Here is a 21,116-nt window from a genome sequence, read left to right as displayed (position 1 = left end):
CCCATGTTAATGGTTGAAGCAACTCCTTTGAGACTAAGACTGGGAGGTGGCAGTTTTTAATTTCTCAGGAAAATTCAGGTTTTCTTATCTGATTAGATCTCTAACTAGACCTCCCACCCTTGGAGGAAGATCCGAATGCTGGCCCTCTGGAGCTTGGGCATGAGCCTCTTAGAAGCTGACTGGAGACAGGCACGCCCCCTTGCCCCTTGCCTAGGGCGGCCTCTCTCTGCTGTCTGCTGAGGCTCTGCATGTGTGGCTACTGCCCAGCGTCCTTTGATGTCTTAGGGGAGATGGAGGTTTTCTTTCAGGGATAAATCCCAGGAAACCAAGCCAGGCAGAGAGGTGGTGGAATACTTTTTATTCTCGACTGTCTCCCCCTGAGGAAGCAACAATACAGAAGCTAAGTCGTCCCCTGTGAAGGGAAAAACCAACAGTCAGACATGACTTTGGGCAAGCTCAGAAGCCAGGGACACATGTTACAATGTTTGGGGTTCAACTATGCTGTGAAAACCAGGTCACTGCCCTTGCTCAGGAGCCATAAAATCAGAATTCTGGCTTCTGTCATGGTCTCCCTCTCCCAAGTAAAGGAGAAGGGAAGGTGGGTTTATTCCCCTTTGGCTGTGGTCCAGAGAACTAAACACACTGAGTTCTGGCCGGACGCGGTGGCTCACACCTGTAATCCCAGCACTTCGAGAGGCCGAGGTGGGTGGATCAGTTGAGGTCAGGAGTTCAAGACCAGCCTGGCCAACCTGGTGAAGCCCCGTCTCTACTAAAAAAAAAAAACAAAAATTAGCCAGGTGGGGTGCTGGGTGCCTGTAATTCCAGCTACTCAGGAGGCTGAGGCAGGAGAATCGCTTGAACCTGGAGGTGGAGGTTGCAGTGAGCCAAGATCATGCCACTGCATGCCAGACTGGGAGGCAGAGTGAGACTCCATTTCAAAAAATAACCATAAAATATAAACACACTGCGTTCCACATGCTCACCCCCACTCCATCCTGGAGGGGAGCATCCCTGGCTCGCAAACAGCATGTGCCTTGCCTACAGTTGGGGCTGGTGGTGGGGCAAGGAGCAGATGGTCTCCAGCTTGGTGGCTCACTGCAAAGCTGCAGCCCGCAGCAGGGACAGGCCTGGCACTGGAGCCGGATGTGGCTCAAAGAGGACCTAGGTGACAGTTCAGTGCCCTCCTTGGACCCTCTACCACGCCATCTGTTTGGGCAACTCCTGTAAGTGGGTTTCCTCTTCATCAGCACGGAGCCTGATGCTTAGAAGTGGAAACATTAGAAGTTAAAGCAAGAAGGCCGGGCGCGGTGGCTCACGCCTGTAATCCCAGCACTTTGGGAGGCTGATCACAAGGGCGGATCATGAGGTCAGGAGATCAAGACCATCCTGGCTAACACGGTGAAACCCCGTCTCTACTAAAAATACAAAAAATTAGCCAGGCGTGGTGGTGGGTGCCTGTAGTCCCAGCTACTCGGGAGGCTGAGGCAGGAGAATGGCGGGAACCCGGAAGGTGGAGCTTACAGTGGGCGGAGGTTGCGCCACTGCACTCCAGCCTGGGCAACAGAGTGAAACTCTGTCTCAAAAAAAAAAAAAAAAAAAAGCAAGAGAGAGAGAGGAAGTCTCAGTAATATATTGGCTGATTCCCTTTGGGGTTAGTAAGTGGCAGGGGCCGTGGGTACCAATGAAAAAAAGACCAACCAGTAAAATCCAAATTAAATAGCAAAGCTCTCCACCGATGTAGCTCCCTGGCTCTGAGTTACAGTTTCCCACCAGGAGGCCTCCAGGGCGGTTTTGAACATCCCCTGGGTTTGAGGCTGCCTTTGGTGAGCTGTCTACACTTGTGTTTAGTGGCCCCGGGCTGGGTGCCTATGGCCTGGGCAGGATGAGCGGCTCCCCTGGTGCTCTCCTGGCGTGCCTGGGGCTCACTCACGTGCTGCAGCACCTTGCGTGGCAACTTCTCAGAGTGGGCGATCCATTCTTTCATGAAGTCTAGCACGAGGGGGATGAGGCTGACCACGCCTCCGTAGTGGTTCCGGGCCTCGTCACAGCTGAGGTGGTTCACCACGTCATGAGGGTATCTGCAGGATGGCAGGGGCCTGGGTGAGCCCATGCTCCCAGGACTTGCCGCGCTGTGGCAAGCAGCTGCCAGACCTCACGCACAGCAGAGTCACCTGGGGAAGCTTTAGAACTGGACACACAGCATGCTCAGGCTCTCTGTCCCTAGAGATTCTGGCAGACCAGGCCTGGGGTGCCACAGGCCCCAGGTAATTCTGGTGTGAAAGACAGGAGGTGCAAACCACTGCCCCATGGTCCGTAGAAACCTGGGTTGGGGGTGAGGAACTGGCTGGCCCATCGCTCTGGCTCATCTTACCCTGGTATCTACAGAGCTTCCCCAGGCTCTGGCCCACTGTCCTGCGGGCTCCCAGGCTGTCAGGATGAGGAGCCCTCAGTGGCAGTGCTGCTGCCCCTGAGAGGCAGCTCTAGCGTCCACTTCTTTGCATGTCAGGGAGGATTTCTGTGGGCTTCCAGGGACAACTGCTCTGGGCTCTACACCTGCTTCTCCACCTGCCTGGTGCTAACACCCGTGAGACACTTGGTGTCCTGCCATGTCTACGATGCTCATAAAGAAAAGGTTTCGTTGAATCCGAGTCATTCCAGTAAATGAGTGGAGACTGGGATTTCCTGCCCAGGGTGGTCTAACGGGAGCCACATGATCCAGGCAACAGGAAAGAAGCAGGACAGAGGCCTCCCCACAGGCACACACGGGGCCTCAAAATCAGCACCAGAGGGACTTACTTTGCTCTGAGGCTGCTTAAGTCATTGCTTTGGCTAACGAGGGTTTTGCATTTCTCGAGGAGGTTGTTGGTGACTGGGGTGCCACAGTGCACGGCCTCAAAGTGCTGGCAGAGCTTACTCAGCTCTGAACAGATGTCCAGGAACATGAGCAGAATCCGCCGGTCTGTGGAGTTGTTGCAGTAGTGTTCCGTGTAGCTCTGCACCTGCAAAGGCCACCGCCACATGAGCTGGGGACATGCCAACCCGGGTCCTGGCTGGCATATGGTGCAGATGTCCAGGAGCTCCCCCACCCTACTCCCTCCCACCCTCCATGATTCATGGGGGAGATGCAAGTAACGTGTAAGCATTTTAAGATACAGACCACTCTATATAGTGGTATCTATCTCTATGGATGGATAGATGGATGGATGGATGGATGGATGGATGGATGGATACACAGATAGATGATATGAAATTAATGGATTGGCTGGGCACAGTGGCTCACACGTGTAATCCCAGCACTTTGGGAGGCTGAGGTGGGCAGGGATCACTTGAGGTCAGGAGTTTGAGACCAACCTGGTCAACATGGTAAAACCCCATCTCTACTAGGAAAAAAAAAAATTAGCCAGGCGTGGTGGCACATGCCTGTAGTCCCAGCTACTCAGGAGGCTAAGGCAGGAAAACCACTTGAACCCGGGAGGTGGAGGCTACAATGAGCCGAGATCACGCCACTGCACTCCAGCCTGGGTAACAGAGCAAGACGCCATCTCAAAAAAAAAAAATTAATTTAATTAAGTGGATGGATGGATGGGTAGATAGATAGATGGATATAAAATCAAGTGTTCCAGCACCATGCAAAATGCTTTACAGGCCTGCTCTCACTTGTCTTCATCTAAACCCTACACACTGAGTAGGTACCTTTTTAAATTCTCATCTTACAGATGAGTACCATGACATGAGCACTGGAGGTCTGGAGAGGTTAAATAACCTGCCCAGGGCACCAGTGGCTTAGTTGGATGTTGTCCCCAGCTCAGTGGCTCTGTGCCCTACCCCTCACCTGTCCCCATGCCACCTGAACCAACCACCACCTAAAGCAAAAGGGGGCTGCCCCCTGACTTAACGCCACAGTGCCTGTCATCCCACTTACAGAGTTCATTGTGAGAAATGCCAGCGTGGGCCACCCATACTGAGGAGGAAACAGCAGGGACTGGAATCCTTTGGGCTTCAGCTGTACTATGTTCACAAGCTGGAGGAAGGACGGGCAGGCGAGTAAGTGGAGCTTATTGGGTTACCAAGTGACTGCATCCGAGGTTGGGCCAGAGCGGGAGGTCTGATCTTGTGCTAGGGAGGAATTGGCTGTGGTCCAGGCCAGGTTAACAGACCCATTTCACGGTCAGATGGTTCTACTCTCCACAATCGGATGACAGATGCAGGTATCACCTCCTCCAGCACCCACAAAGGTCTACATCTAAATCAGGGTTTTCTTGCTGTAACCGTTTGCCTTTTTGTTGCTAAGGGATGTTTCCCCAAACAATCTGAAGTGCTTCCTTCTCCAGGATTGCCAGCACACAGCAGCTTTGTAAGGGGGAGAGGGTTTTGACACACATACCCACAAGGGCACCTGTGGGGGTCGAGGACGAGGAACCTGCCCCAGGGTGTAACTACAACAGAGCATTGGTGGGAGGACTGGGGGGCGGGGCACGGTGTGCAGGGAACCTTTGGACATTTTTGGTTTAGGGAGGGCAGGGGAGGGGTAAGAGGCAACTCAGAACACAAGGCCACTATTTACCAAGAGCCTTCAGTTGACCTAAGGCAAGAAGGCCACTCCCTTATGCATTGATATAGATTCTGGGAAGGGACACTTGTTGACTTTTGAAGCTTCTGGAGGATGGACGAAAAAGAATGTAGGCAGCTTCTTTCCTTTCTTCCCCTGAAGTCCAGGTTTACAGAAGAGGAAGTTTATTTTCCAGTAGCTCAGGGGCTGCATGCATGGGCAAATATGGCTAAATTGGCTAAATGTCACAAGTCGGTGAATCTGGGTGAGGGTTATATGGGTCCTGCTTTTCTATACATTTAACTTTTTTTGAGAGAGAGAGAGAGGGTCTTGCTGTGTTGCCCAGGCTGGAGTGCAGTGGTACAATCTCGGCTCACTGCAGCCTCTGCCTCCAGGGTTCCTGTGATTCTCATGCCTCAGCCTCCTGAGTCACTGGGACTAGAGGTGCGTGCCACCACACCTGGCTAATTTTTGGATTTTTAGTAAAGATGGGGTTTCACCATGTTGGCTAGGATGGTCTCAAACTCCTGGCCTCAGGTGATCTACCCACCTCGGCCTCCCAAAGTGCTAGGATTACCAGCATGAGCCGCTGTATCTGCCCTCTACATTTAACATTTTTTTGAGTTAAAAAATCAAGGAAACATTTTACCAAAATTAGAAAAAAAGTGTTGTTTTTTTTTTCTTTTTTTTTGTTTTTGTTTTGTTTTGTTTTTTGAGACAGAGTCTTGCTCTGTGGCCCAGGTTGGAGTGCAATGGTGCAATCTCAGCTCACTGCAACCTCCGCCTCCCAGATTCAAGCAATTCTCCTGCCTCAGCCCCTGATGAGTAGCTGGGATTACAGGTGCCCGCCACCACGCCTGGCTAATTTTTGTATTTTTAGTAGAGACAGGGTTTCACCATGTTGGTCAGGCTGGTCTCAAACTCCTGACCTCGTGATCCACCTGCCTCGGCCTCTCAAAGTGCTGGGATTACAGGCATAAGCCAGTGCCTGGCCAGAAAAAAAGTTTTTAAAGGATGCTGCTGTTCCTCCCGAGCCTGTTTCTCCTCTGCAGTTCTGAGCCCTGCGCCTGTTCCCCACCCATCTTGGGGCAGTTACCCTTCCACAAGCTGACTCCCTCCAAGCTGCAAAGGGCCGGCCTGTGTGTGTTCCTAACTGCACTGCAGCTCCAGCCACTAACTTCCTGGAAGGCTCATTTGGTCTTGAGGCCTCCAAGTCCTGCAGAGCAAACCTGGACAGCAGCTAACTCTGGAGGAGATGCAGGTTAAATAAAAACATCTGCGAAAGCACCTGGCAGTGTGCTTGGCATCCCACAGTTCCTCAACTCCCAGTGGAATCTGATGGGAGGGACAGGATCCCTCTGGTCACCAATAAATCCCCAGTTTTCTATGGGTGACCACCGAACCTGCGTCACAGATGAGGACACTGAGGCCCAGAAAGGTGAAGTCACTGGCCCGAGGTCACCACAATGGCACATGGTAGAGCTAGGACGTAAGCCCCAGCTGGCTGAGTCCTAAGCCCGCCTCTTTAACTGCTGTGTTATTCACTTACATATTTGGGCCCCAGTGGTTTCATCTTTCATGAGAGGGGGCTGGGCTTGTTGCCCCTCGGCCGGGGTCGGGGTCGGGAGCCCCACCTGTCCGATGCTGGAGATGGGCCGGATCTTGTCGTGGGCGTTCTCCCTGCAGTGCTCCAGAGCGGCGGTGAAGGTCAGCTGCTGCTGCTGGAAGAGCTTGTACTTCTGCTCGATGCTGCGAAGCGATTCTTTCACCTCATTCATTGTCTTCCTCTGTGGTCACTTACAGGAAGGAGGAATCTATGGGGAGAAAGAAAGAGGATAGTGATGAGGTCCCGGGACCCAAAGCTTGGATCCAGCTCTGGAGGGAAGGACTGTCAGGTGAGAGGGATACCCACGGCCCCTCTCACTGGAGCACCTGTGAGCGCCTCCCCACAGAAGAAAGCGCGGCCCTGGGAGGCTGCACACTTGTCCAGACCCCCCAGGCTGTCCATGACACAGCTGAGCCTGACCTCGAAATTTACCCTCCATGAACACATTCTTTACCATGAAATGTGACTTCTTCCCTCAGCTGTGGACAGAGTTTCTCTGGTTCTGTTTCTCCAGATATGGGTATCTACATGCACACACATGCATGTGCACACACACAAGCACATGCATATACACACACAGCCTCCAATCCCTCACTGTGGTGTCCGCAAAACCTGGGATCAAGGGATATACCACAGGATATAAAACCAGGAGATTATCAGTTTGGATCAAATTATTTTCAAGCATCTGCCGCTCTGCAATAGGTGGGAAAGTCTGGGAATTCCTTCCCATGAATTAAGCGGGGAGAAGAATCAATACTAGACTGTCTAGTTTGAGAAGATGTGAGTCTGCCTGCTCTGGGCTGGGGGCAGGAGCCTTGGTCTCAGGTTTGCGCATTCTCAGGACAGGGCTGGTGGCTAGTGGACTGCTCTCTGACCCTGTTAATTGCTGGAATACCATGATCAGTAACATGGAGGCTGTGAGGAGGGCTCCCTCTTGGCACCTCACAGACTGTCCCTGCTGTGATTTGGGTGGTCCACAGAGCATCTACAGTCCTCCTGTGGGCAGAAGAGTCTATGGGTATGTGCTTCACGACATCACAATTTTGCTGAGTGCATGCAAAATGCTCCAGACCACAGATTTCTATCACATTAGAGTGGGAAGGGACTCAGAAAACCAACTCCCTTGAGCTGCTATAGGGAAAGTGAGGCTCAGAGGGAAAGGTTTTGCCCAGGGTGTCACAGCAAATTTGTGCCCAAGACACCCTGGATCCTAGGCTTCCTTACGTCTAACCAGCATCGTCAGTGCTGCCATGCTCGGCTGCCCCTCCATTGCCTCCAGAACAAAGTCCGGGCTCGAATGTGTCACCACATGAGCAGGGGTCAGAGAAGGCAGGGGTCAGGTCAGGTCTAGTCCAAGGGAGATGTTGGAGATGGAAGGGGCCAGAACATTTAGCATGGACTGGGGCAGGGAAGGCACATTCCAAGCTTCCAAGCAGGTCCCAGGTGGATAGGAATGAGAACAAGACGAGGCTGGGAAATATTTCTTTCTGCTGTGTCCAGAGCAGGGCTGGAGCTGGGGGTCCAGTTTGAACCCAGGAGGTCAAGGCTGCAGTGAGCCGTGACTGCAGTACTGCACTCCAGCCTAGGGGACATAGTGAGACCCTGTCTCAAAAAACAAAACAAAACAACAACAACAACAACAAAAAACAGAGGCGGGGTAGGGGGAGTATTCCCAGTTGATGCAAGAGGAGACGACATCAGAGGAATGAAAGGAAACACAGGAACAGACCAGGAGATGGCCTCTGCGAGATGATGGGTGTGGTAAATCAGGGAACTTGGAGGAGGCTGGGGAAGAGGCCCTTTAGCAAGATGGAGCCCAGCCACGGAGCCTCTATCCCTGGAGCCAAAAGCCAGCAAGGCTGCCTTAGAGGAACCACCTTAAGAGCCACTGAGCGGGTCTCCTGGAAGGACAAGAGTATGCTTCTGCAGCAGAGCCACAGGGCTGTGACTATCAAGATACAGGGGCAGTTGCAGCTCCCCTGGGGTGGGCTGGGGCCAGGGCCAGGGCAGGCAGGGCAGGGCCTCTTTCCAGCTCAACCTCCTATGGAAAGGAGAGCTGAGGGTGGGGAATGAGGTGGGGGGTTTATGACGCCTGCCATGGTTTATTGACACCTGCCATATCCTCGGCTGGTCCCCACCACATGGAGCAGAACGCTGACTTACGCACAGTGGTTTCCTGTTGCGCCTCCCATGGTGTCCGGCTCACCCAGGCCCAAATAGGGCGAGATGAGGAAGGCACTTGCCTCCGTGCAAACCTTAAGGAGGTGCCAAAAAACTCAGCAAGCAAGATAAAAATAGGCCAGTCATAGTGGCTCACACCTGTAATCCCAGCACTTTGGAAGGCTGAGGCAGGAGGATCGCTTGAACCCAGGAGGTCAAGGCTGCAGTGAGCCATGAGCACAGTACTACACTCCAACCTGGGTGACACAGTGAGACCCTGTCTCCAAAAGAAAAAAAAAGAAAAGCATCTTGAGTAGCTGGGATTACAGGTGTGTGCCACTACACCTGGCTATTTTTTGTATTTTTAGTAGAGATGGAATTTCACCATGTCAGCTAGGCTGGTCTTGAACTCCTGGCCTCAAGTGAACCACCTTTCTCAGCCTCCGAAAGTGCTGGGATGACAGGCATGAGCCACTGTACCCAGCCCCAAAAACGTTTTTTAAAGAAGGGGTCTTGCTCTTTCACGCAGGCTGGAGTGTGGTGGTGTGATCATGACTCACTGCAACCTTGACCTCCTGGGCTCCAGTGGTCCTTCCGCCTCAGCCTCTTGAGTAGCTGGGACCTCAGGTACGTGCCACCATGGCTGACTACTTGTTTTCTTTTTTTTTTTTGTAGAGATGGGGTCTCCCTATGTTGCTCAGGCTGGTCTTGAATTCCTGGGCTCCAGCAATCCTCCCACCTCAGCCTCCCAATGTGCTGGGATTAGGAGCATGAGTTGGCAGCGTCAGAATTTGTAAAGAAGATTGCTGCACCTTGCCATATTGAAACCTGAGGCAAAAGGAGAAATCAGTAATACTGAGCCTACCTTTACTTAAAATTTTGACATGTGACTCTAAATGGATTTTAGGCATTATTTTTGATTTTTTAAAAATATTGCATTAAAGGCCGGGCGCGGTGGCTCAAGCCTGTAATCCCAGCACTTTGGGAGGCTGAGACGGGTGGATCACGAGGTCAGGAGATCGAGACCATCCTGGCTAACACGGTGACACCCTGTCTCTACTAAAAAAATACAAAAAACTAGCCAGGCAAGGTGGCGGGCACCTGTAGTCCCAGCTACTTGGGAGGCTGAGGCAGGAGAATGGCGTAAACCCGGGAGGCGGAGCTTGCAGTGAGCTGAGATCCGGCCACTGCACTCCAGCCTGGGTGACAGAGCGAGACTCCGTCTCAACAACAACAACAAAAAATTGCATTAAAACATGAAAAAGGTCCACCTCAATGACTGAACTGTTGGCATTCCCTTAAGTTTTGTGCTGAGAGTGCATCCCTTGCCTTGCCCTAATCTTGGCCCAGGGCTTACAAATGACTCAAAAGGTGAAGCTCCAGGAGAGTTAGAGAGAGCACATAGGTGGAGCTCCAGGGAGAAGGGGCGTGTGCCCTTTTGGCCTGGCTTTTCCCCCATCATGGTGAGAGCTGTGGTTGGTAGAGGTTGAGAGGAACTGACTCTGTTCTTGATCCTAGCAACTTGTGACATGCACACCAGGAATGTCATGAGAGGAGCTGGAGCCCTGGAATCACAGAGGCCTGGATTCAAATCCTGGTTCCACCCCTTCTTGCTGACCTTGGGCAAGCTGCCCATCTTCCCTAAGCCTCAGTGTGCAGCAGCCTCCCAGCCTGGGGTGAGCTGACATGAGACCAGAGGTGCACGGCGTGGACCATGGCGCCCGGAATGTGGTGGTGCTATCATCAGAATCATCAACGCGACTGTGGCTGAAGCGTGTGTGTGTGTGCAATGGCAGGGGACACCATCACAGGCATGGTGTGTACCTCAAAAGCAGCAGGAACTGCTAAGGGCTTGACCTCCCGGAGGAAGGGATGTTTGAACCCCGACTTGAGAAGAAGGAGGCTGTGGAGAGGTGAGACAGGTGTGCAGTGGGGGTGGGACCCCGGGCTAGAGGTTGGTGTGTGGGGACGTGGGACTGTGCAGAAGAAGACAGTGGACAGGGTCAGGCTGAGGGACCCCAGTGTCAGGTGAAGCATTTGAAAGAACAGCAGAAGGCTTCTAAGCCAAGAGGGTGAAAAGCACTTCACGCATTCATTCACTCGTGCGTTCCTACTGTGTGCCAGGCACTATTCAGGTGCTGGGGTGTCCAACAAGACTCCCTGCCCTGGAGGAGCTGGTCTTTCACAGGGGAAGGCAGACCATGCGGAAGAGTGAAAGGAACAGCATTGTAGATAAGGAGGAAATAAAGCAGGGAAGCAGGTGGGAACCTGGAGAACAAAGGGCCACTGTCTGCTGGAGGGGCATTTGCAGGAGGAGGGTGGGTACGGTGCCCGGACAGCTGGAGCTGTGCTCCAGCCCTCAAGGAGATCCTGGCCTGAAGAAGGGTGGCTCAATCCAGTCCTCCTAAGAACAGCGCGGGTCACGGGATGGGGCTCTAGGACATGTTAGCTCAAGTCCTCACCACGGCCTTAGAGCCAGGTACCATGGTTATCCTCACAGGATAGATTAGGAAGCTGAGGCCAGATAAGGAATGGGCAAGTCAGGACTTCTTGCTCAGCTCTGCCTGGCTTTATAAAGTCTGGGCTCTTAACTTGGATCCCTCCCTTCTTTCTCCCTTCCTCCTTCCTCCTCCCCTTCTCCTTGGTAGTGCTTAGAGACAAACACACCAGACATCAGACTGACTGTGGAGGTGAGGATAGGGAATGCGAAGGGCCTGAAGAGCTGCCTGACCTCTCTAGGGTGCAGCCACTGACTAGAGCCCTAGCCCTAGCCTCACTTCCATGACCACTAGACTTTCCCTTTTCCTTGACCCAAAGCAAGGAGGACTAAACATTCAGGGGGCTGCCCTTTGTGTGCCCAGCTCCCTGTCACCCTCTTGGGGCTTCCTAGGGTTGTCAAGTTCTCCAGGGATACAGCACTACCTTGGCTGGTGGCCCCAAGAGCCGCTGAGAGCAAAACTGACTCCGTTCTTGATCCTAGCAACTTGTGACATGCACGCCAGGAATGTCATGAGAGGAGCTGTAATAAGCTATCCGAAGTGATCGTCCCTTGAACGAGAGCCACCGCAGCCAAATTAGTGTGGATGAAAGGCACAGGGTATGAGCACTGCTCGATCTGGGGGAGGAGGGAGGAAAAAAATGATTACCCATAGGTTTTAGGCTTTAATTGATTTGTATTTTTCCAGGCTGCTAAAGAAGATTAAATCATGGTAGGAAAAGCGCCTAGGGCTTAAAATAAATGAGGAGAAAGGCGAGTCATTTCAGAAATGTCCAGGAAGCAAACCAAACCTCTCCAGTGCCAATGGCAGGCATGGCTGTTGTGTTCTTGGTTTAGGGGGAGGCAGCTTCCTTTTCTTCCCCAGCTATCTTTACAGTCGGGTTTGACAAGCCTACCAAGGTGTGCGCACTTTGAGGAGGCGGTTTGGAGGTGAAGAGGCAACAGTGCTGGCTTTTACATTGGGAGGACATGTCTCTGGGCTGCTGGCTGGTAGAAAAGGGCTTTAGCTGGAGCCAGGATGTGGAGTTCATGCCCTGGCTCTGCCCGATTTAGTCAGTGGCCCTAGCCAAGATTTCTCCCTTTTCTGCGCCTCAATCTATCCATCTGTCACATGAGAGAGTTTGGATTAGCCTCTTCTTCAAGAGGCCTTCTGGTTCTAAGGCGGTATGATCAACAACTGATGAGGAAAGAAGCCCAGAAAGGGGAAGTGACTCGCCCAAAGTTACCCAGCCAACCACTCCTCATTGTTCTAATCCTCCAATTTCTCATCTGTAAAATGGGAATGAAAGTGCCTATTTCACAGGGTTGTTGGAACGATTAAATGAGATACTACTACTAATAGTAGCCCCATATATTGTGTGCTTACTGCATGCCAGTTACTCTCCAATACATTGGCTCCTGAAATCCTTCAGCAGTTCCTGCTTCACAGGCGAGGAGAGTGAGGCACGGAGCCAGTAAAGAGTTTGCCAAGCTCGCACAGCAAGAAGTGGAGCCAAGACTTGAATCTGGGGCTGTCTGCACTGACTGTGCCATTTTCCCTCTCCATAAGGTACAGAGACAACAGAGTTTTGCCGAGAGCACAAAGTTAAGAGTTCAACCAACTCTTACAGTTCCTACTATTAATGGCAACAGACAAGAGCTCCCTATTCAGTGCTGCGACTAATAAAATATCAAGCTGCCCCGTACCACTGGGAATTCACACGACTCGAAAAGCTCCGTCTCCAGCGCAAACCTTCCCCACGCCACCCACCCAGACAGCTATGCAGGCCCCTCCATCCTCCACCCCAGCTTCCAGTTTCTGACCCAGAGGCCGGGATGGGGTCCGAATGGGCCCACCCACAGTCATCGCTGTTTACCCTTGCTTGTCCTAGAGCGCTCTTCGCTCCACGGAGCACCCAGAAGCTGAAGTCACTCCGTGAGTGTCGGTGCCCCGGAGGGTAGGGGAGGCCCGTCCCAGGACTTGGGAGGCGAGGGTGGGTGGGGAGGTCGGGCGAGAAGGGGCGGGGCCGCGGGCCTGATTGTTACCGCCGGTGCCATAGCAATCAGGTCACGTGGCGGCTGGGCCAGAGCAGGGGAGCCGGAGGTGGGGTCTACCCCGGCTCGACGCTAGGAGTTGGGCTGAGGATTTCCACCCGATCCTCGAACCTCCGGCCTATCCCATAGACGCCCCTCCCTCTTCAAACACCCTCCCCCACATTTATTCCCGCACCTCTATTTTAAAGATGGGGAAACTGAGGCACAGGGAGCGGGGCCGGGGAGCACTGACAGAACCAGAAGCAGTGTCCGCTTCGGAGGGCCGACCTGCCCCTTCTGGGTTTCGTCGAGGGTCTCAGATACGAGGAGGCCCAGCTGGAAGCCACCTGAGGGTGTCCCCCGCTAAGATGCGCAAATGGGGAAAGCGAGGCCGGGGTTTGGGAAAGAACTTGCCCGAGCCGCAAAGCGCGTCAGCCGAGGAGGTCGGGGCGGGGGCGACCCGCGCGACCGAGGCTCCGGGATCTGGGCCCGGCGCGGAGTCTGCAGGGCCGGGCTGCGGCGCGTGCTGATGACGCAGACGGCGCGGCGGCCCTAGCGACGCGGTTACTAGGGAGTGGCGCGCCGCGACGGCTACATGGACTCGACCACCGCCCCGCACCGTATCCCCCCCGAGATGCCCCGGTACGGGGAGGAGAACCACATCTTCGAGTTGATGCAGGTGACCGGACACCCCTGCCTGTCGCGACGCTGGCGGCAGCTCCGGAGCCTCCACTGCGACGTCGGGTGCGCGGCCGGGACCCGTAGCTGGGGCCGAGTCGTGCGCCCACGAAGCGGCCCAACTCGGGGTGTCCGATTCGTGTGTCGCCATGACCCCGAGGGGGCCTTCGAGCTGGGGACGCCCCTGGCCCTGCCAGGGTTTGCCTCAGGCGGACCCAGGGGGAGGAAGGGGGCCACTTGAGCCGAGATTTGGTCCTGGCTGTGCCGCCAGCGGGCCTTATGGTCTGGAACCAGTCCTTTCCTTGTCTCGGTTTCCCCACCTGTGAAATGCCTGGTTGGAAGAGGTGGTCTCCCCGGGGCTCTCCTGGCGCTGACAGTTCCCATCTGTCGAATTTGTGGGGAGCCTCTCGGCCCAGGTTTCTGAGGTGGGCATTGTCCGAGTTCAAGCTGGCATCTCCATCCTCGGAGAGGGCTGCCTCCGGGACAGCAGCGTCTCCCACTCTGGTCCCTGGCCCTCAGGGCCTGACGTCCCCTGCAGCTCCGAAGCTCTCATCCTGGCTCCAGGCCTGACTGGGCCCCTAGCTCACCGTGTGACTTTGGCCTCCGCCAGGGCCCCAGTTTTCCCTTCTGCACTTGGTGGAGGTCAAGGCTTTCAGGAGCTGGAGGGGATGAACTCTCAGCCACTCAAAGGTTCTGGGAGGCAAAGGGAAGCTGGAGCTCCGTTTCCAGAACATTTGTCTACTCACCAGGGTACACCGAATCCCCAGGGGCATGGCATGGAGGGCATAGTGGTGTCTGTGGTCATTTGAGACTCTGCCCTACACACTAGATAGCTGAGCCCAAAGAAACCCGTGTCTGTACCTCCATCAAACACATTCCCCTTGGAAAGTGTTAACTGATAGAGGGAGAGCAAGAGATTCCTAAAACTGCCTGAGTGGCCAATCACAAATAAAATAGCTAGCTGGGTTAGAAGTCAGCAGGTCAGGGCAGGATGGGGGAGCATCTGGAGTCCTGCTGTCTGCTCTAGAGAACCTGGTGTGTTTTCCACAGTGATTGTTGGAGGAGTTGCCCAGGAAAGCTTTTCCTGATTTTGAAATAGGGTCTTGCACTGTTGCCCAGGCTGGAGTGCACTGATACAGTCATGGCTTACTGCAGCCTTGAACTAGGCTCAAGCAATTCTTCTGCTTCAGCCCCTCCAGAGTGACTGAAACTACAGGTGCAGGCCACCGTACCTGCTTAATCTTTTTTTTTAATTTTAGTAGAGACGAGGTCTTGCTATGTTGCCCGGACTGGTCTTGAACTCCTGGGCTCAAACAGTCCTTCTGCCTCTGCCTCCCAACAAGAAAGCTTTCAGTCCATTATTTCCAGTCCTTAGTCATCTGTGTATTCCCTCCATGGTTTTGACCATTTCCATTTTTTATACTTTTGATTTTAAAATAATTTTAGGTTCACAGGAAGTTAAAAAATAGTATGGATTTCTGGTCTCCCCTCCCCCATTGTCCCAGTGATAATATCTAACATAACTGTAGCACATTGTCGAAACCAGGAAACTGGCATTAATACAAGAGGGTTACCTGAACTGTAGGCCTTATTTGGATTTCCTCCATTTTTACCTGCATTGATGTTTTTGTTGTGCATACAGTTCTGTGCAGTTATATCACATGGACAGATCTGCATAACCACTACTGCACCTCCATTTAAACTAATCACTTGTTTTAATCAACTCACCTTTAAAAAAATTAAATAGCCGCTTTTGCCTCATCCTAAGTGATATCCTTGAAATTATTGATTTGATGTACTTATTTTTCCAATACGTTAAATACACAATGATTTAAACATGAAATGTAAAATATTTATGTGTGAACCATCAAAAATCGTCTCATCCCATCACACCAGTGATATACAAACATGAGTTCTCTCCAGCTGTGCTACTGAACGGGCGGAGTAGCTGAGGCCCAGAGAAGGGAAGGGACTTGCTGGTGAGATACAATGGGGCTGGAACCAAGACTTCTCACGGCTCGGTGCTCTTTTTCCTGCCCCACACTCCCTTCACTCCAAGAGGACTACAGTCCTTCCCTCCTTGTCCCTGGGACTGAAGGATGCCCCTTATTGCAGCAGCACAGCTGGTATGAGCTCTTCCTCATTTCTGTGCCTAGGATTCTGCAACCCCAGAATCTGCTTTCCCTTGATATGCTTGCCTGATTGGATGAAATGGCCAGAATATCCTAGGACTATTTAGAAATCTGGCCGGTAATATTCTGTTCCATTCTGGAGAGACACATGTAGTGGTGATGGTCATGTTCCCCAGCAAACATCTGCGCCGGCCATCTGCTATGACTGCCAGGCATTGGGGTGCCAAGGGCTCTAGGCAGACAAGGAGGCCCAAAGAACCCATGGCCTGCTGGGAGGATGGTGGCCTGGTGAGTAGGAACAGGGTGAGGCATGGAAAAGGGCAATGCCCACAGGCAGGTGCAGGAGTATCTGATGTGTTTGCCTAGTGCACATACTCTCAAGGTATGTTCCCATTGAGATCTGAGACTGAGCAGAAGTTAGCCAGGATGAGGATGAGGAAGAAGCTTCCTAGCTAAGGGGACAGCATCCGCTGAGGCTCTGAGGGGAACGGTGATGCTTGAGAACTTGGAGAAGGCTCGTCTGGGAAGCCCAAAGAACCCCAGGGGAGAGAGCCCTGGACTGCCTGCTCTGAATCAGGGGCAGGGCTCCCCACTTCTGCCTCCCCCAGGTGCCTCTGCAGCAGCACCACATGGCCCCCCTCATGCCTCTGCTCATGAGGACCCAAGCAGATGCCAGCTGGGGCACAGGCTGGGTCCCAGGTTGAAGTCATGTTTGGTGGGGTGCAGTGGAGAGAGCAGGCCCTGTAGCTGGTATCTATGGTGACCAGGTGCCCCTGCAGGTATTAACCACCTGGGTGTCTGCCCTGCACCCACAGAACATGCTGGAGCAACTCCTGATCCATCAGCCTGAGGACCCCATCCCCTTCATGATCCAGCACTTGCATAAAGACAACGACAATGGTGAGCACTGGCTGGGGCTCTTCCGCTCCCCATCTTCCCCTCGCCTCCTCCTCCCCCTTCTTCCCTGACTCCTCTGTCTCCTCCTTCTTCTCCTCATCCTCTCCAGGGATCCTGCCCCACCCCAAGATAGCTGAGCACCATTCTGTCCTACCTGTGTCTGAAGGGAGGTCAGAAGGGAGGGGTTTCAACAACTTGATTTGGTGGTTCATTGAAAAATGCCTTAATTTCTTTTGGAGCACAACTGATAAAAATTCTCTTGCCAAGTTACTAAAATGAAAACCCCAGAATGACCCATGAAATCAATGATTACTGCCTTTGCCTGCCCTAACTGCTGTCGCCTGTTGCGTTTCCGCTCTCTGATCACTCCACGTGTCAGGTGTAAGTTTGGTCTCTGGTCTACCTAGACAGGCAAGCTCTTGGGCTTTTCTGACGGTCTCATTATCAGAGCCTGTTAACGCGTTTCCGAGCTCCCCAAACCTTTGCAGTTGGCCGGTGCAGGTCAGCCGACCCAAGGCCAGAGCGCAGGAGCGGGGAGGAGGGAGGCGCTCACACAAGGAAGGCCCCTCACTCTACTCCCTTGGTCCCTTTGCCAAGTGGAGGGTCAGTCCTGTCCTGTGTGGGCTGTTGGGTAGGACTGATGTCTTGGAGCTTTTATGTTTCTTTCATTGGGGAATTAGCTGCTTTGAAGGAGCTACCAGCGCACCAGTGAAATTAGCACTTGGTACAGCTGAGGACAGAGGCCAGAGATGCCCTGTGTGGAGGTTCAGAAGGCCCAAGGTGAGAAATGACACTAGGTAGTTAAAAGAAAAAAAAAAGGGTGAGAGAGGAGGTTCCAAGCCTTTTCCTCGTGCCCTGCATGCAGGTCCTGGCACATCCAGGTCTGGCTGCGGAGCAGCAGAGGAAGGGAGTCTTGGCTCCCGATGCCATTGCATGGACCTAGGCGGGCAAGTTCAAAGAGACCCCACAAAGGGCCAACAAAGAGGCCCTTTTCTGAGCCTCTGGTTAGGTGCAAATGGCTGATTCACTGGACATTCCCTTGTTCAGCGGATGTTGACTGAGAGTCCTGTATGCCCAGACGCGGGTGGTGCGGTGCTGGGGTGGCCTCGGGACCCCCTTCCCGATGTCCGATTTGCCTTCTCCCCAACCCCACCTTCCTGGTGCAGTTTACTCTGCCCTGCAGCGACTCTTAGAGACCTTCTTTCTCTGGTTGGCTGTTTATTACATGGCACAGGTGGGAGGTTCTGTCTCTCCAGATTCACCTGCTCTTAGGGTGGGTGTTAAGCCTACCCTGCCCTCCTGAGTGGCCCTTACTGCTGCAGACCTAGGCTCACCCCCAGGCCTCACTGACTCCGTCTGCCAGAGGAAGAAGTTCCTGCATTCTCCCCCGCCCCCACCCTGAGGCCGAATGGGTGCTGGGAGCTTGGGTGTTGCTAAACTCTGTTATTCCAGAGCTGCAGACAGCAACTCTGCCCCCACGCAGCTATCTCACACCGCCACCAGAGGAAGAATGGACAGCAAAGGGAAAGCAAAGCAAAAGGAAACACAAAGTAAAAGTGAAGTAAGAGCCAAGTAAAAGCTAAAGTAAAAGTAAAGCGAAAACAAAGTCAGACTAAAAGTCAACCAAGAGCGAGTGGAGAGTGCGGTGCAGCACAATCCTCTGTCTTGCCACCCCCCACCTCCCTCCCTGCTGTCAGGTACCCTGCAGCTCATTCATCTTAAAATGTAGAGACGTGAGAGATCGTGGCTGTCTTTGGCCTTACTTTCCTCATTTGTGAAATGGACATGTTTGGTTAAACCAGATGGAAGCCGTGAAACTCTGGTCCGGTCAGTGGTGGCTGAAGGAATGGGAAATCCCTGATGCACCATGGGTAGCGGCTTCCAGGGGTACGACATCGAGTTTCCAGTAGTAAAAAGCTTGATAGATTTTTCTAAATTAAAAATTGTGCTTACCAGCCTGGCACCCCATCTCTACTAAAAATACAAAAATTGGCTGGGTGCGGTGGCTCATGCCTGTAATCCCAGCACTTTGGGAGGCTGAGGCGAGCAGATCATGAGGTCAGGAGATCGAGACCATCCTGGCTAACATGGTGAAATCCCATCTCTACTAAAAATAAAAAAAATTAGCCAGGCGTGGTGGCGGGCGCCTGTAGTCCCAGCTACTGGGGAGGCTGAGGCAGGAGAATGGTGTGAACCCGGGAGGTAGAGCTTGCAGTGAGCCAAGATTGCGCCACTGCACTCCAGCCTGGGCAACAGAGTGAGACTCCGTCTCAAAAACAAAAACAAAATACAAAAATTAAGCGGGCATGGTGGCACATGCCTGTAATCCCAGCTACTCAGGAGGCTGAGGCAGGAGAATTGCTTGAACCCAGGGGGTGGAGGTTGCAGTGAGCCAAAATCGCACCACCGCACTCCAGCCTGGGCAACAGAGTGAGACCCTATCTAAAAAAAAAAAAAAACAAAAAGTGCTTGAAAGCTGGGTGTGGTAGTGCACCTGTAGCTCCAGCTACTTGGGAGGCTGAGACAGGAGGATCGCTTGAGGCCAGGAGTTCAAGACCACAGTGCCACAACTGCATCTTGAATACCCACTGCATTCTAACTTGGGCAACATAGTAAGACTCTGTCTAAAAAAAAGTGCTTGATAATAATGTAACCACTTGAACTCGCATAAATTAGGTTGCACTGACGTTTTCTGCTGTTAGTTTGAAAATCCTGCTTGAGGCATGCCCTATGTTCTTCTCTTTTTTTCTTTCCTCCCTCTTATTTTTCTTTTTAGAAACAGGGTCTCACTCTGTTGCTGACGCTGGAGTACAGTGGGGTGATTACAGCCCACTATAGCCTGGACCTCCTGGGCTCAAGTGATCCTCCTGCCTCAGCCTCCTGAGTAGCTGGGACTACAGGTACATGCTATTGCACCTGGCTAATTTTTAAAATTTTTTTGTAGAGACAGGGTTTCACTATGTTGCCCAGGCTGGTCCCTGCTCCTAGGCTCAAGCGATCCTCTTGCCTTGGCCTCCCAAAGCACTGAGATTACAGGCATGGGCCGCTATGCCCGGCCCTGTGTGTTCTTAAGCCGCTACTTCAAGGCTTACCTTGAAACTCAAGAGCCTTGAATTTCAAGAAATTTGAGGCAGATCAATAATCTCTTTATGTTTTGATCTTACTCCTCGGTATGCAGCTTTAATCCACTGTCAAACTGTCCACTTCATCAGAATTTTAAAGTTTAAACATCATCTTTCTGGTTTGGATGGAATGTAGTTGATGTTGGCTGGACAGCCACCTCCGCTGCCGCCTCCCTCCCTTTGTCTGCTCCTCCCACCCTCCTTAGTGCCCCTTTCCCTTCATCCGAAGGTCTGGGGCTTTCCCAAAGCTCCCTCCATGGAGTCCTTGCTCTTTTCTTTGCACTGCACCTGCTCCGTTGTTCTCGAGCAGGGGCTTGGATCCAGACCTGCCCTGTGCCGTCTCTAGCTGGGGGCCAGCCTCCAGCTGGGGGTCTGTCCTGCTGAACAGCTAAGTCCAGCTTTTGGCCAGATGCTGTCAGGGAGTAGAGTCCCTGGGTCCCAGGAACCACTGTTTCAGAGAGTTCATTTGTTTCCCACAGCCCTGCACTCCACCACAGGCCCTCAGCTGGCAGCTTTCATGGATGTTGGAACATTTTGTCCTTTGGCTCAAGTCCCAACCACTGAAATGGAAAGAAGAGAGCGATACCCATGGGTTTCTCTCTCTTTGCCCACGCTTGTGGAGCAAAAATGGGAAGGAGGAAGGGAGACAGGGGAGACTACCCTGCCTTCGTGACTTTTCTTTTTCTGTTTTTTGTTTGTTTGTTTTGGAGACGGAGTCTCACTCTGTCGCCCAGACTGGAATGCAATGGCGCAATCTCGGCTCACTGCAACCTCTGCCTCCCAGGTTCAAGCGATTCTTCTACCTCAGCCTCCCGACTAGCTGGGATTACAGGCGCCCGCCACCATGCCCAGCTAACTTTTGTATTTTTAGTAGAGATGGGGTTTCACCATGTTGGCCAGGCTGGTCTCAAACTCCTGACCTCAGATGATCCACCTGCCTCGGCCTCCCAAAGTGCTGGAATTACAGTCATGAGCCACCATGCCTGGCCGCCTTGGTGACTTTTCTAGGAGTGGGAGAAGCCTCGAATCAGCTAAGCCCAATCCTCATGTGTCCTAGAAGAGTGCGGGAGGCTTGGAGGGGCCCGTGACATCCAATGTGTGTTTTAGTCCCCTGGGCTGGTGTGCCAGATCATTGTGCCCCTTTCCAGCCATGCAGTGGCCTGTGGTAACGGTAGCTAGGACCTCAACCCTCCCTCTTACTGGGCCTGGGGTTAACTGCCACACACAGTGACATGCCCGGTGACTGGTGTACAGGGAAAGAAGGCCCCGGACTCATCCCGGTGAGCGAGCACACGAGGGAGCAGAGAGAGCCCCGGTACGTGGGCTGGCAGCCCCTTCGCCGCCAGAAAAGCAGATTTAGTACAAAGTGAGCATTTACAGTAGCCCTGGGCAATATTAAAGCAGGCGATGGTGTATATAATGGTATGTTTCGTTTTTTATCAAACGTTTGTCCAAGAAAGCT

The 21,116-nt window shown here is 52.9% G+C and overlaps 2 protein-coding genes across 12 annotated transcripts in view; one reads left to right on the top strand and one right to left on the bottom strand.

Annotated features, from left to right (window-relative positions):
* Nucleotides 1-340: 340 nt before the first annotated feature.
* On the bottom strand, nucleotides 341-13,353 carry SPACA9 (sperm acrosome associated 9). Of its 10 annotated transcripts, none has more exons than XM_033194975.1 (6): nucleotides 12,669-12,907; nucleotides 6,184-6,363; nucleotides 3,923-4,021; nucleotides 2,797-2,999; nucleotides 1,931-2,078; nucleotides 342-412 (listed from the first exon to the last, which is right to left on the bottom strand). In XM_033194975.1, the coding sequence occupies exons 2-6, from the start codon at nucleotides 6,325-6,327 to the stop codon at nucleotides 401-403; spliced, it is 606 nt and encodes a 201-aa protein (XP_033050866.1). In that variant the 5' UTR covers nucleotides 6,328-6,363; nucleotides 12,669-12,907; the 3' UTR covers nucleotides 342-400. The 10 variants fall into 10 exon arrangements, with proteins under 10 accessions (XP_033050889.1, XP_033050866.1, XP_033050874.1 ...); XM_033194983.1 differs by having other exon boundaries at nucleotides 344-769; XM_033194951.1 differs by lacking the exons at nucleotides 342-412; nucleotides 12,669-12,907 and adding exons at nucleotides 11,238-11,430; nucleotides 13,022-13,157 and having other exon boundaries at nucleotides 1,607-2,078.
* AK8 (adenylate kinase 8) overlaps nucleotides 12,871-21,116 on the top strand; it is a 163,021-nt gene continuing 154,775 nt past the window's right edge. Inside the window, exons 1-2 of one of the 2 annotated variants that reach the window (XM_033194901.1) lie at nucleotides 12,871-13,504; nucleotides 16,451-16,535. In XM_033194901.1, coding sequence (XP_033050792.1) covers nucleotides 13,421-13,504; nucleotides 16,451-16,535 — 169 coding nt within the window. In that variant the 5' untranslated portion in view covers nucleotides 12,871-13,420. The remainder of the gene's footprint in view (nucleotides 13,505-16,450; nucleotides 16,536-21,116) is intronic. The other variant, XM_033194892.1, reaches the window with a different exon arrangement.

The sequence above is a fragment of the Trachypithecus francoisi genome, unplaced genomic scaffold, assembly GCF_009764315.1.
Source record: "Trachypithecus francoisi isolate TF-2019V2 unplaced genomic scaffold, Tfra_2.0 Contig01585, whole genome shotgun sequence".
NCBI lineage: Eukaryota > Metazoa > Chordata > Mammalia > Primates > Cercopithecidae > Trachypithecus > Trachypithecus francoisi.
This window is presented reverse-complemented; position numbering and strand designations above follow the sequence as displayed.